This window comes from Natrix helvetica (assembly GCF_964273705.1).
Source record: "Natrix helvetica genome assembly, chromosome: Z".
NCBI classification, from domain to species: Eukaryota; Metazoa; Chordata; class Lepidosauria; order Squamata; family Natricidae; genus Natrix; species Natrix helvetica.
The window spans coordinates 111,837,396-111,855,054 of record NC_138554.1 but is presented as its reverse complement, the minus strand read 5'-3'; the positions used below and the strand labels follow the sequence as shown (position 1 = coordinate 111,855,054).

Below are 17,659 nucleotides of genomic sequence, written 5' to 3'. Positions count from 1 at the left end.
AGCCTTCCTTTCATGAGTAGATCCTTTCATTTTATCCCCACAATAAGAATCCGTTGCCTCAAAGGATTGAGCTGAGAGAAGGTGTTTGCCAAAAGTTTTCCAGGGAGTTTCTGTGCTTGAGGGTGGATCTGAATTGTGGTCTCCCAGAAGTTATTCCAACATCTGACTACTACAGATCTACCACTGGGCAGACAAAATGAGGATCCATCTTTGGCATGTTTGCAAGGAAGTCATAACAATTTCAGGAACTTGTCTTAGGCATTGCAGCAGCTGTTTAACAACACCAGTCTTGATCTTGGCCTCAGGTAGCAATGTCTTTTTGCGTCATCATGAGAAGAATTCCCTTAACTCTGTTAAACTATTCAGTAAGGCTGTATTGCTGTTACTATTAGTCTTCTCATTGTTCCTATCAGCCATCTCCTCCTACTTACAACTGTATGACTGTAACTTTGTTGCTTGCATCCTTAGGCTTTATATTGATATTGATTGTTTCCTGGTTGCTTATTTGTACCATAGGACTATACTTAAGTGTTGCACCTTATGATTCTTGATGAATGTATCTGGTCTTTTTATGTACATTGAGAGCATATGCACCAGACAAATTCCTTGTGTGTCCAATCACACTTGGCCAATAAAGAATTCTATTCTATTCTAAAAAGAAGAAGAAGAGAAAAGAAAGGTGAAAGACCTTCAAGTTAGAAAGATGAGTTATAATTTGTTGCAAGTGCCATCAGTATGAGACATTTTAATGGCCACCAGGGCAGCTCTCTCATTTGTGGATCCCACAACATCCTAAACCAGAGATGCTGAATCATGGCTTGTTGTCTAAGACAAAATGGAAATATGGTCTATGGACAACAATGTATTGAAATAATTGGTTCATATAGCAAGGGACATCAACTTAAATATTTTGGCTTAACTAGCTGTACAAACATACAAGGAAAGTATTTGTTTGAGTTTTACAGTACGTGTAACTGGGAAACACTTGAGTTCAGCTGACACGCGTGCAGTGCACCTACCTGCTTTTAGTTAGCAGATGATTTGCCTTTTCTACACACTTAGGACTGAATCTCCATATTCCATGGTTGTGGCTCTTCAAGGCTGCTATTTTCTATCATTATCACAACAGGTTACAAAACTCAAGGATAGGGACCTCACTCTGTTCCCTGTGGAGGGAATGGCAAACTTTCGAAGCCAGTGATCAGGATATCCAAGTTAGCAAGGACAGAGTGGTGGGGAGGGGATTTAAATGTTTCATCAAGACAAAGTGGTTTTTGGAAAGTATCTCCATCTACTAAATGCTGAAAATCTAGAATAAGCTTTCAGATTAATCCTCTGTGTTTCTCACTTTTGATGATCTATCTAATAACCTATCTAAAGAAGTGATGTATACACATAGTATTCTTAATGTCTGCATGCAGTCAAAGGGAGTCGAGTCTTAGCCTGGCAATGCTTGAGCAGGAAAAAAACAAGATAAATAATACTAAAAGTTCATGAAAACGGGAATTTGGATAGGACATAATGTTAGACTGGAATTATTAAGTCTTCTCCCCTTCCCAGGCCGATTCTAGTTGCACTGAGGCAGGTAGATCCGACAGGGCCCAACCAGAACCCCCTCTCTTCTCCACACATATGGAGTGGGCGTTTGCACAGGGCAGAACGAGATTGGGGTAGTAGAAATGCCTGAAGACAGGTTGGTCGCACCAACTTCGTCGAGAGTTGCTTTGTGGCACTCCAAGGGCCTTGGGTCGCTCCAGAGCACAGTGGAGATAGCGGTACCAACGCGTTAATCTGTTTGCTGACGGGTTGAAGGAAACCAGCGAACGCGGACTCCAAAAGAGAGCTTACTCTGCTGTCGCTCCCCTTCAGAAACAGCCTAGGTGTACACTCCCCCTCCACTTCCCCTTGACCATGGGAGGTCCTCCACTGAGCCCTGATTGGCTGGCGATGTTGGTTAATGGCACGCGCCTGAGGTTGTTCTTATAAGAATCCTCGCGTGCCGGCCCTCAGTTCTTGTAAGTCCGCAGCTTCCGTCGGGGAGAGAGAACGCGCGTAAATACGCAGAAGGGAACAGTAGCAAATCGCAGCGCCGCAGGAACCAAGGGCGGAGGCGGGGGGCAGAGAAAGAAAAAGCAGCGACTGGCCCACAACTGGCTTCCCCTTGCGCCTTTTCCGAGCCACATTCTTGCAGATCGGCCATGGAATCGGTACTCCTAGAACACTTTCCTGCCGGGCTGGACTCCTTTTCCTCAGAATCGTACTTCGACGATGAGGAATTTTTCACTGACCAGTCTTCGCGCGACCCTCTGGAAGGTGACGAACTCCTGGAGGCCGAGGTAGGCTTCCTGAGCCCGCCGTTCCACGAGTGTTACCGCAGCGACGGGGCTGGCCGTGGCTCAGGATCTGAAACAGCGCCCGAAGGCGCTCTGTGCTGCGAAGCAGATGCGGGTAGTTACTCGATGTCCTTTTCCTCGCCGTCGTCGTCCAGTTTCACCTATGAGTGCTGCGGAATGGCTGCATCGCCCAGGGGCAGCCTTAAGGCTTTGAGCGCGGCGGCGGCGGCGGCGGCAGCGCGGAGACGGCGGCGGGTGCGCTCCGATGCTGAGCTGCAGCAACTGAGGCAGGCGGCCAATGTGCGCGAGCGGCGGCGGATGCAGTCCATCAACGACGCCTTCGAGGGGCTGCGCTCTCATATCCCCACACTGCCCTACGAGAAGCGCCTGTCCAAGGTGGACACGCTGCGCCTGGCCATCGGCTACATCAACTTCCTCAGCGAGCTGGTCCAGTCCGACTTACCTTTGCGCAGCGCGGGCAGCCAGAGCCCATGCCAGCCCAAGAAGGTCATCATCTGCCACCGAGGCACAAGTAAGTGCAGGGTGAGCTTCACACCCCGGTCAGCCGCGTTCCAAATGAAAAAAAGAGGGGGAGACTCCTTGGCCACAGTAACTTCGGTGCTGCTGTGGAAACCTTGCAGACGACCGTCTTGAAGCTCAGGCCCCCGCTTTCCCTAAACCCACTTCACTTTCCCGGGCAGTGAGAGGTCGTCGTAGCCCGAAACCTTGCTTTGAAACTCCCTGACTTGGCGCACAAAATGGGTATCCAAATTGCATTCCATTCGCGATTTTCTCATGGACATGTCTGTCCGCGGCTCCTATTGCTACTATCCACAAGTGTTTGCAAGGAAACTTTATCCTTTTCTTTGTTTGCTAATGAAATGTGCTTCCACCGATCCAAAGGCGATCCTTAGATGGGGTAACAACTAAGAGGATACCCTCATTCGAGGCGGAATTTGAATTCTAAGATGTCATTATTTTGCATGGATCTGTATGTTTGCATCCAAATCGCTGCGCCACTGTTAGGCTATTGTTATTGAAACCCAGCCATACACACAGTATTCTTAATGTCTGCATGCAGTCAAAGGGAGTCGAGATCCAAATTAGGGCGCTCCCTAGATAGCCTCTGCAGAAGCCCTCGCTCATTGGGAAGGGCTGAATAGTGTGCTACCTCTACTTATCCATCTTCATGTCCTCCAGATTTTGGTTTTCCAAATACCCAGCTATCATGACTGTAATAGAGATTAGTCCAATGTATCAGAAGGGCAATCAGAAACCAACGCTGTTCTTTAGCTATGGAGAGAAGCTGCTTTCTCCAAAATATCATGCTGGGTTAATAATGCACGTATACTCAGCTGAGTCTCTGTCACAGGGGTAACAGAAGTTGGGAAGTTAGTTAGTTATTTGGAAAATTTATATTGCTGCCTACCCGTCCATGGCATGTTTATTCCAGTCTGTTATGGTAAGAATATCCAGTCTAATGCTCTCCTTCTTCCTTTGTTTTCTTCCTTCCAGGATCACCTTCTCCAAGTGACCCAGATTATGGACTTCCTCCTCTTGCTGGGCATTCACTCTCCTGGACTGATGAAAAACAACTCAAGGAACAAAACATTATTCGAACAGCTAAAGTCTGGACTCCAGAAGACCCCAGAAAGTTAAACAGCAAATCATCTGTGAACAACATTGAAAATGAGCCCCCATTTGATTTCACATCATAACATCAGAACATTATTATATTAAAATATCAATATTTTTGCCAGCATACAGTTGTATGAATTCTTGGTCCTGAGCTTGGTTGTTTGCTTGCAGACATTTCGTTACCTGATTAGGTAACAATGTGAACCTAGTAATGTTCACCTGCAAGCAAACAACCAAACTTAGCACAAAGAACTCCAATCCTGAGTTCCTCTATACCTCTACTTTATTGGAACAGTTTTGCTTAACAATACATATTTTCAAAAGTACTTTACAATACAAAAAAGTATTCTAAGGCAATCACTTTTTTTCTATTTATTTACACCTGGAGGAATGGAGCTATCTTCTTTGAATGTATAATTTATATAATTTATCCTAATGTTAAAATATGCAATACATTCACCAGCACCTTTGCAAAGATTCTTTGTTAGAAAGGATAATGTTTCCCAAGAAATGTGAACATAATATATTACCACTTGTTGAAAATGTTAATTATATTAAAATATTAGTAAACTTTGATTAAAATGAGTTTATTTGGAGAAGGATCTGTTCTCAGGTAGAACTTTAGATTAAATTCTTTATTTAAAAAAGTATTGGAAATTTCTGCAGATCCAGGAGATGTCTTGATGCAGGATTCAGCAAATAAACAGTGTGCTAATGAATTTATTCACCTAATAAAATTTGTTATTTAAAGGCCATCCCTCTTATTGGTTCTGTGCTGCAAATCTTAATCCTATATTACTGTATGGAGAAACCCAGTGCCTTCCAGACGCATAAGGATTATAGTTCCCAGAATCCCTAAGTTAAATTAACTGACTGCTTTTTAACACTGTAACTTTCTTAGGAAATCTATTATATCTGAAAAGCTCTCGTGGTTACATTTGATATTAAGATGTAGGAATGTGAAGTGGTTTAGAAACTGGAAACAACATTGAAACGTTGCAATAAGCTTTTCACTTCAAAAATAGATCATGGGTGGTATAAAGTTGGATAACATCCAATGGATAAAGTTGTAATCCAGGATTGTTGGTTCATTAAAGGATATTTCTCTTTTAAGAAAGTTCGTTTCCTTATAGCAGCAACCCCTTTTACCCACTTCTAATGGGTTTGTAAAATCACTAGAGGCTTAGGATGAGAAGTATTTCATTGGATCACTTATCAATACCTAGCATTTGTCTGAGCTCAGAAACTAATCAGGTTCTGTCACGGTTAATAATATTTGAAAACCAGCATATCCTAAAGGTAAGTGATGTAGTGTGGTAATGCAACAAGTTTATTAGAAGAGGGGGGAGTTTTGCTTCACTGAATGACTTCAAGAAAGGTGTGTGTTGAGGATCGCCAATTTATAGACTGCTAGTGGATAGCAAAAGGCTGAGCTGCATGGGGTTCATTATCTTTTAAGTTTTTTGCAATTATCTCTTAGAACCTTGAAATGTTGATATCTCAATCAAGTCTGCAGAGGGGTCCCAGCAGGATTTTTCCTGTGACACATTTGATGAGAATGTGTCCTTTTCATTATTTGTGTATTCCACTTGATTGTTTTAGAGAAAGAGCCTTTACTGTAGTCCCTTTTAATCTTTACATTCTATGAATTTACTATTTTCAAAAGTAATTTTTCTTATTGCAATGATTCTGCATATCCACGTATGTTCCTGGGAAGGGGAGATAAACGTCATGTCTTTCTAAGAATTTCACAGGATTTGCTTCAAAGGTTTGTGCCCCTTAAGGTTTTATGAACCAGACAGTTAAAAATAAGGCTACTCCTGTTTCTAAAAATAGAATTGCAAACAGCAACAGCAATAGCAGCACCTTCAACATTTTCAGAAGCAGGTGAAAAACTGGCTGCTATACCTCTGGGGAATGCTTTCCCACCTAATGCTGGGAAAGTTTGAGGGCAAGAGAAGAAGGGGGACGGCAGAGAATGAGGTGGCTGGATGGAATCACCGAAGCAGTTAGGCGTGACTTTAAATGGAATCCAGAGGATGGTAGAGGGCAGGAAGGCCTGGAGGAAGGGAGTGGTCCACGGGGTTACGGTGGGTCAGACACGACTTCGCAACTAACAACAACACCGTTGGGGACTTGAGTCCCTGTGGTCAGATTCAGCCTTATCCCAAAATAAATGTATCAGACAGCTGTTTATAGAATTCGCTGTAAGTTTCAGTGTACTAGTGTATAACTTAGTTATACAGGCAAACTACCTTACCAACATTGTTAGTGAGATCTGCGGATGTCCTAAAGGCATAGGAAAACATAACAAACAAAATATTTTTCAGCACATGTAGCCCTAATTTATCTTCTATATTTCCTATCCCAAATTCCGTGTGTGTGTGTGTGTGTGTGTGTGTGTGTGTGTGTGAGAGAGAGAGAGAGAGAGAGAGAGAGAGAGAGAGAGAGAGAGAGAGAGAGAGAGAGAGAGAGAGAGAGAGAGAATGAGAATTAATTAATTGTAGGACAGCCCTTCTGAAAAGTAATTCTGGCATGGGTTATATTCAGTCCGAAAAGTACCACCCCCACCCCACCGCCCCGCAAACAGGACATTCTTATCTGAGACCACGATCCTGCATTGAATGAAAACCTAGTTTGCGAAAATGGATCGACCGAGCGAGGAGGCTAAACTGAACGCGGCGCAGTGGGGGTTCCCAGGGTCGAAGGTGTGTAGCTTAGAGCAAGTCCCACACCCCACGGCAAGGGCCGCGAAGGCGGCGGAGCCCTCTGGCTGCCCTGAGGCTGCTTCAGCCGCTTGTGCTTCCGCGGCTGGCCAAGGCCGCAGGTGCTGATTTTCCCATGTTAGACGCCATGGATTGGCGGGAGAAGCCCAGCTGCCTAGCCCGGATCTAGTATGATCCAGCGCTGTTCTTGCTGCTCCTACCCGGGGGAGGGGAGAGGCAGGCGGATGGGAACAGCGGTCAGCCTTCGGAGCCCCAAAACAGCTAATGACCCCTCGCTATGCCGGCACTTTCGGAAAGCAACGGGAACGCATCACCCGCTCGGGTAGGCTAATTGCATTAACCTAGATAGGCTGACAAACCGGCCCATGTCTCCCGTCTGGCACCGTCCCTTCCAAGGGCAATTAGCCAGATTTTAGTCCCCTTGCCCTCCTCCATTGGCAACCTCGGGCGGCGGGAAGAGGAACAAGACCGCCTCCCGCCCCGCCCCCCTCCGGCAGGAAAAGGAGCAGGAGAAAATCCACCGGCAACATTATTAAACCGCCAAAAGCCGCTAAGAGAAAGCGGAGGGTTGAATAGCCCAGCTACAATTCGACGGTCCGGTATTAGGCTCTCATTAAACACAGAGAGCAAACGCTTCCAGGAGGCATGTAATTTCATTACGCTTATTAGAAAGTCAAACGGTCGCTGGATTCGAACGCCCGGACACTAAGCGGCGGAAGGACCCGCTGCTCTACGGCTGAGGGTGCGATCACGTGGGTTTTTGGTCGAGGCCCTGGCTTAGTTTGCACCTTCCTAACATGGTTACGGGACGTCCCACTCTCCGAAGGCATCGCTTGCGGGTGCGAGGAGGTGCGCGCGCGCGTGAAGGCGCGCGCTCGTGCATTTTGTCATTCAGGGATGGCCTTCTCATCACACCCTTAAGTCTAGCGCAGATCAAGCGGAAGAGCCTGGCTGCTCGGGGAAAACCACAGGGCTTCTCTGTCATGTGACTCTTCTTGGTTTGACTTGACAGGTCCCTTTAATAACGATCTCCAAATCATCTCCGAAGTCTTTTGCCGTTCTTCCTCAGTTATTCACTACAGTTGCAGAGAATGTTTTAAAGGCCAGAAAAATAATTTAAAAGGCGTGTGGGTGTGGGTGCGCGCGTGTGCGTCCACACCCACATACATAAAGTAATGGGCACACGGGTAATCCACATGCTAAGTGAAATAAATGTCTCTCCCAAGACCCGAAACAAAAGTGCTATTTAAGGTAGGCGCGGGAATTGCAAAAGAAAGTTAAAACACCCAAACGCCTCCCAACCCAATGAAGCAGCAATAGTCGCCCTCGCGCGCCCGCGCGGATATGTGTATAATATTGCTTGGCACTGGAAGGAACCAGCGTGTGGGCTTCCGTGAGTGACAGCTATTCAAACCTTTGAAACCAGCGTTTTATCTACTATCCTTCTCTCCCCATTACCCCAAAAAATTAATCAAGAGCGACCATAAAGAGATTCATAGATAAGCTCCTCCCCTTCGGGGGGTTGTGCGTTTGCATTCAAATAAATAATGCTCTCCCACCCTCCCCAGCAATCTGATCGGAAGCCAATAGCATGCATTGTTGTGGTTGGGGGAAGGGCTGAAAGATTAAACTAAATCATTTTTTCTAGGTATAAAAAAACCCAGTACTTCAAGATTTTAAAATAACTCTACAGTGATCTGATGGGAAAATACTTAGTTCCTGAAGTTTTCTTCAGAATGTTTACTACTAATATTGGAATTGGCCAGTGAGCTTGAAAAGAGCAACATGCAATTTTGGCAAAGATACAAACTATTCTTCAATTTTCAGGTTGAAAAAGATTTCCATCCATTCAGTAGACACTACAATATGAAAGTTGGCTTCTCTCTGTACACAGTTTCCTAATGGGCTAAGATGCGGCTCCGGAGATTTATGTCTACAAGACAGACCATACCGAAACTGCTGCTGCTGCACTACCACCAGATGATGCAAGAGTTACTAAGATCCTGATTTTCTTTCACTTCTATTCATCAGGCCATCCTTGCCTTTAAAACCAGTAGCATTTGTGATGCCCCTGCCAGCGAAAGAAGATGTACTCCTGGCCTGGACAAAGTCAGAACCAGAAATCCCATTAAAATCTCAAGGCATCAATCTCTTTCAGGTCCAAGTGCAGGAAAAGTATGAGAAAGGAAGCTGCTTCCTCTTGAAAAGCAAAAGCAGGGTAGGGTGAAAAAAAGAAACTGCCCCTAATGGAGACTGAGAACCTGCCCCTTTGGGATTCCCAGGCTTTCTAATCTGCCAATATTGGGATTAAAGGCTTGTAATATATGGGGTACGAAACCTGGGCTAGGCATGAACTCATCCCATTTCCATTAAGGTCTCTTTTGCGGTGGCATCAGGGACCAGCTGCCAGGATGAACAAATACCAGTTGAGGTTCTCCGCTAAATCTCCTCTCACCCTCTCTCCCTCCCTCCCTCCCTCCTTCTGCTCCTCCCTCCCCCTCCCTCCCTCCCCCCTCTCTCTCTTTGTCTCTCCCCCCCTCTCCCCTCCCATGAAGCCTGTGGGAATGGACCCACACTCATTCCTCAATAAATGGCATTTTCTAGATCTGGAAGCCTCGGCAGGCAATGATTCCCACGACGGGATGTGGGGTCTGGCTAACAGGTGCTCGGACTTGGCTGAGGAAGATAGGAGGACTCCGAGATGGGAAAAGGCTTTGCTGCCAGCAGAATGAGGCTTCCCGGGTGCCTCTTGCTTTTACATGGCGTGGAAGCTGGAGACAATCAAAATGATATCTTTATTGCTAGGTTCATGTCCTGGGCTATAACATATCAATCCCTGTCGAGTTTCTCTCGGATGCACCTGGTATTTCAAACTTGTTCTTTTTGTGTTTCTGGGTGCTGGACTGCAGCTGCCTAAAGCAAGCAAAGAGATTGAGAGAGGCCCTTACAATGTCTCCAAGACTGTTGGCATGGTTTGCTTGTCTTTAATGTACCATTAAGCATTGTCTTGAGACAATATGGGAACTGTAAAGCATGACATGTGTTATAATAAAACGCATTTTCAATGATACACTTGCAGTAAGAGCTGAGATGCAAGCAAACAAACAGGCCCTAGTCTCGGTTTTTTTGTTTGGGGTTTTGTGTTTTGTTTTGTTTTTTTTTGTCTCCTTTTGCTAAGCCTTCAACTGGCAATTAAACTTAAGACCACTACTTTCCCCTCTCCTATCAGCCAATTAAATTTTATGTCTTTTAATTTTTCACACAGAAAAAAAAAGTCTCCATGCTGGCCTCTAAAGACATTGATTTTCTTGCTATCACCTGGCGTTCAGACCTTAGTTCCATTTATCAAGAAGGGGAACGTCAGGCGTTGCATAAAGTGACTCTGTTACCATAAGGCTCTCACAATCCTGGCCCATTGTTTTCCCTTGTTAATAACTCATTACCAGGATTTAACAAATCCACCATTACATATGTTTTGTGTCTCCATATTTTGATCCGTACGATTAAGCAGATGTTACGATTGAAAATTGAAAAGTCCAAGGCTACTCTAGGCTGAAAGAACGAGGGCAGCCTCAAACAACAAGCTAACAATGACATTCAGAAGATCTTCAGAAAAACATTTACGACCAATAAACAGACTCCAACCTGCTCCATTTCAACCATTGTGTGCTTGAGGGAATAATTAAGTTTAATAGGGAATAGGTCTGCAGGGTTTTCAATGCCAAGATCACAGGTGCGGGGTGGCACGCTGAATGATTCGCCTGATTTTGCCAAGCTCAAGGGCTCTTCTCTGGGACTTGCGAGCAGGGAGAAAACATTGTCATTTCTTTTAATTCGCAGCATTACTTTTAAGGCGAACAAAAGAGGGCGGAGGGAGGGGGGAATGAGGGCTGGAGCGGTGAATGAGGCGCGCGCGGCTACAGTAGAGCGAGAGAGAGCTGCCTTGTCAGCCGAGCGCGCAGCTAGCCTGGTGCGCAGGGGCCTTTCTGGGTCTCCTAAAAGCTTCGCTACTCGCCTCCCCCTCAGCTGCCCCCGGTCTCAATTCGTCATTATCAGGAGCAGGGAAACCCCCCCAAAGGCCTCAGTCAGATTGCTTAGTGCTTTGAGTCCAACTCTCGAGTACTTGGCGCCTTTCTGAGCAGCTTGGCCAAACTCACTTCACGCTCCGAGGCGAGCGGCTGGGATGGTCCCCGGCTGGAGACGCACATGCGTTCTGCTTCTCCCCCAAAAACTCGGGGTCCGGCGGAGTCGGCAAGAAGCCGGCTTGCGAGGCCCCGGAAAGGGGAAGATCTCCCCTGTCGAAACTTTAAATATCTTCTCCTTGCTGTTGAAGGTTGGTCTGATGGAAAGAGGCAGCCAAGAAACAGTATCCGCCTGCTTGGCATCGTTGCGCATGGATGTCTCCAAGAGGGGTCCCGCTATCACGGGCCTGCTTGAGGCCTGAACGAGCGGGACAGAGGGGTACCGGTGGCTGAGGACAGCCCTAGTGGGGCGCAAAGGGGAGAACGCCACCTTCATGCCGGAACTACTTCTTAGGCGGCTGAAACAGAGAGAAGAACTAGATTTGCCTGACCAAAAAAATTTAGGCGCTCGCCTACAATCCCTGGCCAGCTTGTTCCAACGACGTTTAGGTTAGAGGTATCCAGGAACATGGTGGTTCACTTTTTTAGATTCAGCCTAGTTTCCGGGGCCCAGGAAAGCTCTCCGAGCCCCCGGGCTTATTCGCCGTTCTGATCTTCCCCCAGATTCCAATTTCCTTCCCTCGCACCTGCTCTGAAGACAACTTGTTGCGCTGAGCGCCTGTCACGATGCCAGAGATCTGTGTTCCTGCTCAGAGGCTTCCCAAAACAGGCCGAGCTTGCCTCGGAGGCAAAGGAACAAATCAACCCACCTCTTCTGGGAAATGGCCTTCGACAGGCTTTCCTGTCTTAAGGCAAACGGGTGGCTCTTGACCTGTCCGGTCCCCCAGTGTCTGCGGGCCTTGGCTATTTCTTAGACTTCTGTCCAGCCCATTAGCACGAGGAACAGAGCATTAGCGGGAGCAGGGAAACTCCTATGGTTAGGCCGGGAAGGAGGGCAAGAGGAGCCGAAACTGGACCCCAATCCTGCCGCCCTAACACGCCCCCGCCTTTGCGCAAAGCCACCCACCCTTCTGTCCTGGCCAGTCTTCTGTTCTGGTTAAGGCTGGCGCACGCTGTAGCAATCAATCGGGGCATCGGCAGATTATTAAATATTTCCCAATCGGCCTGATTCTTTCTGTCTGGTTTAGGCCATTCTCCGTTTCCCCAGCGTTATTTTCAAAGAGGGAAAGGTGAAAAGTGAAAAGGGGGAAATGGTGCCCTTTGTCCCTCTCGGCAAGGGCAGCCACAGGTAAAGCGCTCAGACACCGGGGAAGAAATGGAGGACTAGCTTTCCCTGGGGAGGAGCGACCGTGTCTCCTTTGTACATCGAACCCTGGCTAAGGGGTACTTCAGTTAGCAACAGCCCGTTTCCACGTTGGTGCAAACTATTTGGGACTTTGTCAAAGTTTGTTTTGTGGAAGGCAGCTCCTTTAGCTAGAGGCTCAATGGGTACTCACTAGAATGCGTAGAAAGCGCCCCCTCCTTCTTTCCCAGTCCTTTTCAGGAAAAACGTGAATAGTTGTTGTCAAAGTGGAAGAGGCTGAAAAAAAGGAGGTCCAAAAAGAAAAGGGGGAAAAAGCCTTGAAAAGTCTTGGAAATGGGTAGGTTTTGCAGGTGTAGAACGAAGCTAATAACCATGCACAGTGTGCGCTCCCCCAGTGTGGAGAGTGTGACAGGGACAGCTGGCTCCGTTTTCCCTGTGAAAACCCCCCCTTGGTGGACCATACACAACGACAGTGACCTTTCGGCAGGGGAACCAGAGCCGACCCTTTGACTGAATTAGTCACAAAGACGTCTTGCTATGACTTTTGTTCCTCGCCACAGCCAAGAAATATTGCGTTAAATATGAGAAGGATTGTCTCCAGGTTTCTTGTGTTCCTTTAGGAAATATGGCCAGACTGATTTAAGGGGGCTCGTTTCTCTTCGCCGCGGCCTTTCATTCCTCTCCCCGCTACCTCCCCTCCCCCCCGCCCCGCGACCTGGGGATGAGGAGGTGCGCTTTTTACAGCGTGTCCCCTTCCAAAGAGGAACGCTGGCTCTGGGTGTAACAGCGGCGAATTTATCAATCTTTTCAGGATCTGACAATACTTGGAAATACATCATTGTCACTGGGGTGGTTTGATAGATTAGTTGGAGGCGCCGAGCCTTTCCAAGGTCAAGTTGAAGATTCTCATTTGGTGTTTAACCGAAGTTTTTTGAAGGGCTAGACAATGGCTTCCTGTTAACTTGCTCCTTGTCTGAAGAGGAATCCCCTTAAATTTACTTTGGATATCATTTCGGGGCAAACAGACGTGTGATTTTCATATTTGGGAGAGGTGGTTTTTTTTGGTCTTTTATGCTTTTTCATAAGAGCACATGATAATTAATTACACAAAATCTAAAGATCCGAGAAAGGTTCGTGGGGGCGAGAACGAACTTTTGTCGTTCTGCAGGCTGCCCACTTTACCCTCTTCCATTTCTCAATCAACATTTAGTGGTTTTCTCATTCGTGTTTTAATGCTTTCTCTTTTTCCACGAGTTGGAAACCCCAAAGGTTTTATTTGTGGCAGGCTTCTTCTTCTTTTTTTTTAAAGCTAGCCTTGAACCTGTTGTCAAAAGTCCCTTTGAACTTCCCTTCGCTGGGCTAAATATTTTCTTTTGCCTCTTTACAGAGGCCTGCGCTAGTCTGTCTTGCACCCGCGTTTCCTCTCCCTTTCGCGCTGAGATGATTGATATTTGTTATTCAATCCAACTTTTATTTACCTTGCAAAAAAATGTTGGAGGGTTCCGATGTGATAAATTGCAGATATGCAAATCACATTGAATGGTCTTGTAAGTGTGTCTCGCTAGAGCTGAATGAGGCCTTGCAAGCCGGTCTGTGCGCGCTCAGGACCCCAGGGAGCTGATCAAAGCACCATTCTCTTTCATCCCCGTTATTCTCTTCCAAACTATTTCGATACAATATGTTTCCATGATGCCCTTAATGGGCTTGGGACATAGAACTCATTACAACCTAGCTAGTTTTGCGACCTCTTTGTTCAGAGGCAGAAAGTTAAAGAGAGGGGGGGGGGAAGGGCGGGAGAAGGGAAGGGGGAGAGAAAGGCACTCTGCTAGTCGCCAGCTTTCTAAAATGCTAAAGCATGTGTCATTTTTCACTGGGTCTCTTCGTCATACTTTCAAAAGAAAAACTATGAAACCAGCCTGCCTTTTCTAGCATAAATTTCACTGCTGTACAGGCATTTCCTTGCTATTTTCGGTTTTTGCAAGACAACTTATTACTTTTTAAGCTATGAATGCATTTTTGTCAATATGGGAGAAATGAAAATGAATCGTGCTATTTCTATTATTCACTTTCTTATTTAAATATTGGGGTCACCGAATTCTGTAACTCAATATAATATTGCAGAAATGTTACACCAAAATTATTCCTGAAATTAGTTTCATGTAGACTAATGTTTATTACAGAAACAGAATGGATGAAAATAAAAACCTGGTTAAAAAATTTCAGCCATTCCAAACCACCCTTCCCCCAAATTTGTTGCAGCGCTCAAATTTCCACCACCAGATTACAATAGGGATGTCAGGAAGTAAGTTTTGGTCCATAAATCCAATTTTGTTCTTGACATAGTGGTAAAGGTAAATTGACACCTATTCAACCATAATCTTTTCCATGGGTGAATTCAGCACAAAAATCTTGCAGAGGGCCCCATCAGCTACTAGCCGACAAGAAATAAATAGAAAATTCTAGCTCTCTGTCGGCATCTAGTGGTTGCTTGGATTTCTGCAACCCAGATGTGGTAGCCTTAAAAGGAAAGGTGATTCACACAAAAGGGAGTAGGACTTTCCAAGAGTATAAACTGATCTTAAGTAGGTTTCAAAGAAAGTCTGAAAAGCAGGAAGATAATCCAGACCGGAGCCTTTCCAGCTTGATGTTGCAGGTTCTCGTGACTGGCAATTCACATTAAATTTGAGAAATGAGAAAGCAGAAAAAGAGGCTGCAGAAGAGAGCAAGGCTTGAATTTCCTTTCCTCACTCATTCTCTCACTTGGATTGCCCATCTTTTGGGCGAGGACTTTTGAAGCTTTGGATTTAATGCTGAGCAAAGTCAGAATCTGGGTGTCCTTTGATGGCCCTGCAGCGGAACAACCACATGTTTGGGCAGCCTTGCTGCGGCTGGTGGCTCTCAAAGGAAGCTCATCATCTCTATTTCTCTGATAGGAACTGCGAGGAGCGAGTGCATTTGTTTCTGGGTTGATTTGTTGATGGAAAATGGCTGGCAGCCAGTTCTGGGAACGATTCCAGTCCTGACTCCGATTAACCCTCTCTGGTGAAACTCTGCTGGAAACCAACTCACCAGCCATTGCCATTAATCTACTTACTAATTAAGCCAATTCATTTCTAAAGGAGGAAAAATGCCTTTCTTTGGCCCAAGTAATGGGAGGAAATTTGAAAGAAGCGCCAAACTGTGTAACTGTAATTCAGGCAGGGGAATTGCTAAAACAAGCTTGTTGATATATAGCAGGAGGTTGAAACCAAGTTTCTAGGGCAACAATCCTTTGGAAATGCCTCTGGCACACAGAGTAAAAGGAGCTGAGCTGAAGCCTGAAGAACGGTAGGGGCTTGCAAAGGGCCATTGTGTGAAAAGGGTGTGGGGGAAACACTGTCACCCCCCAACCGAGTTTCTGCTCATTTCACTCTTGCATCCTGTCTGGTTGCCATCAGCTTCATTCTAATTGGGTAATCACAAAGAATTTGGAGCTTCAAGCCCAAACAAGACAAACATTTTGTGATCTTGGTGCAACTGGGCTAGGCGTACAAAATCAATGGCCAATTAGTGCCCAGGAGGCAGTCACTTACCCAAGTACCTCTGTTTTGTTCAGTGACTTTTACCCCTCACCTTTCACTTTTATTTGTAAGCATGTAGTTATAGCTCAAAATCATAAAGCGTTCTTGAACTTCATTGTCACTTTGCAAGCTTAAGAATACAGTATAAGAAATCTTTAGGTTTGGAAGAAGTGCCCAACTCAATTATGGCACCCTTTGGGTGGAGGTTAAATACAAAAGCCAGTTTTCCCCAAGCTGTTATCCTTGGGATGTGCTGAGAAGAGAATATCACCTGCAGAATAATCAATCATTACCAGAATCTCCAGCTGGAAATTCTGGAAGCTTAACTCCCAACAAATCTAAAGATCAACAGGTTGAGTAAATCTGACCTACAAGCCTAAAATCAGTTAGAAAGTCTGTATCAGTTGTTCTTTCCAAGGTTCGCTAAAGCAACACAAAAGGCAGCAGAAAAACAAACCCTGAATGAGTTCACCTGACACATTAATCAAAATGGAGCCCTATTATGTTTTAGCATATTGCCTGAATCTGCTGTAGATTACACAGCACAATGTGGATTAATACGGTCTGTGAATCTAAGCCCCACATTGTAAAAATAAATATGCCAGGAGCAATAGTGTGTGCTGCATGCTGAATCTTGGACCACCTCAATACCATGTTTTAGGCTAATATATTTTGAAAGGGGTATTTGAAACAATTGGACAAAACTATTTTATCTTCAGTTCAGTTCTCCAGTTTGCCCTATTTAAAATGACAGCTATTTAAATAAAAAGTCATTTTATTTTGATGGATTGACAGAACAGATTTGATGTTACATTCCACAAAGTCTGCATTCTTAAAAATCAAGCTCAGTTTAGCAACTAATTTTTTATTAGGAATAAGTCTTTTGCAGAATAATAATTCAGAGAGATATGGCCCTAAATTTCTTTTGAAATTTTTTTTGAAGCAGAAAAGAAAAACACTCCAGTGTTCCTGAAGCAGTGCCTCAGAAATATCTTGACTCACTTCTACCATTGTGACATTTGGGCAGAAAATGCTCAAGCACTCTCGGGAACAATAGCTTCTCATCTGACCAGTTTGTTTTGGGTTCCTTCTAAGCTTTAGAAAAACTGAAAGCATTCAACCCTTTTGGTGCAGCAATTGTTCCAGATAAGGCAGAGGATTCCAACTCACATCAGTGTCCACAGGCACAAGAGGTGAAGACAGTAATGATTGCTCAAGTCCTTCTTCATCTGCAGAAGGAAGGAAGGAAGGAAGAAGAAAGAAAGAAAGAAAGAAAGAAAGAAAGAAAGAAAGAAAGAAAGAAAGAAAGAAAGATGAGAATCACTTGAATGTGTTCTCTACCCAGGTGTATTTGATAGGAAGCAAGGTAAAATGGTATCTTGCTTGGCTGATGGATTACAGAAAGGTATGTGTATGGCTGTAGCATGTAATGAAAATCTAGCCTGTGTAATGAAGTTATTTTTCAGTGTATCATGTGGGCCAGAAAATCTGGCTAAATCATCAAAATATAACTACGCTTGCAAGCTTTGTTTGCTCTGGGTTTAATGTTTTTGTGAATGCAACTCATAAAGTTTTAAACCATGCTTCATGGCTTGCATTTGATTGTGGTTAATAATAAACAGTGGATAACTAAATCATGGTTTTGTGTTACAATATAAGGGATCATACTTTGGTTATTGGAGACACAGCATCAATGGTGGGTTTCAAAATTTTTTAGAACCTCTTCTGTAGGTGTGGCCTGCTTTGTGGGAGTGGCTTGCTGGCCATGTGACTGGGTGGGAGTGGCTTGCCAACCATGTGACTGGGTGGGAGTGGCTTGCCAGCCATGCGATGGGTGGGCATGGCCAACTTGTAAAATGAGGTGAAACTCACTTAACAACGTTCTTGCTTAGCAACCAAAATGTTGGCTCAGAAACTCTGGCATTTGAAGCACACAAGTCTTAAAGCTGTCAAGTTACAAGACCCTTGCACCCCTAACCCTTTAGAAAAAAAGTCAGAGGTGTTCAAACTTGACAGC

General features: G+C 45.2%; 1 protein-coding gene across 2 annotated transcripts; it reads left to right on the top strand.

Moving 5' to 3' along the window:
* The first annotated feature begins 2,008 nt into the window (after nt 1-2,008).
* Nucleotides 2,009-4,749, top strand: PTF1A (pancreas associated transcription factor 1a). Of its 2 annotated transcripts, none has more exons than XM_081933170.1 (2): nt 2,009-2,876; nt 3,849-4,749. In XM_081933170.1, the coding sequence occupies exons 1-2, from the start codon at nt 2,199-2,201 to the stop codon at nt 3,990-3,992; spliced, it is 822 nt and encodes a 273-aa protein (XP_081789296.1). In that variant the 5' UTR covers nt 2,009-2,198; the 3' UTR covers nt 3,993-4,749. The 2 variants fall into 2 exon arrangements, with proteins under 2 accessions (XP_081789296.1, XP_081789295.1); XM_081933169.1 differs by having other exon boundaries at nt 2,009-2,865; nt 3,849-4,744.
* The last annotated feature ends 12,910 nt before the right edge of the window (nt 4,750-17,659 follow it).

Excerpts from the sequence above, each read along its gene's own strand:
- PTF1A (XM_081933169.1), top strand. The coding sequence starts at position 2,199 with ATGGAATCGGTACTCCTAGAACACTTTCCTGCCGGGCTGGACTCCTTT. Across the intron at positions 2,866-3,848 it reads CATCTGCCACCGAGGCACAA|GATCACCTTCTCCAAGTGAC; the intron begins GTAAGTGCAGGG and ends TCTTCCTTCCAG.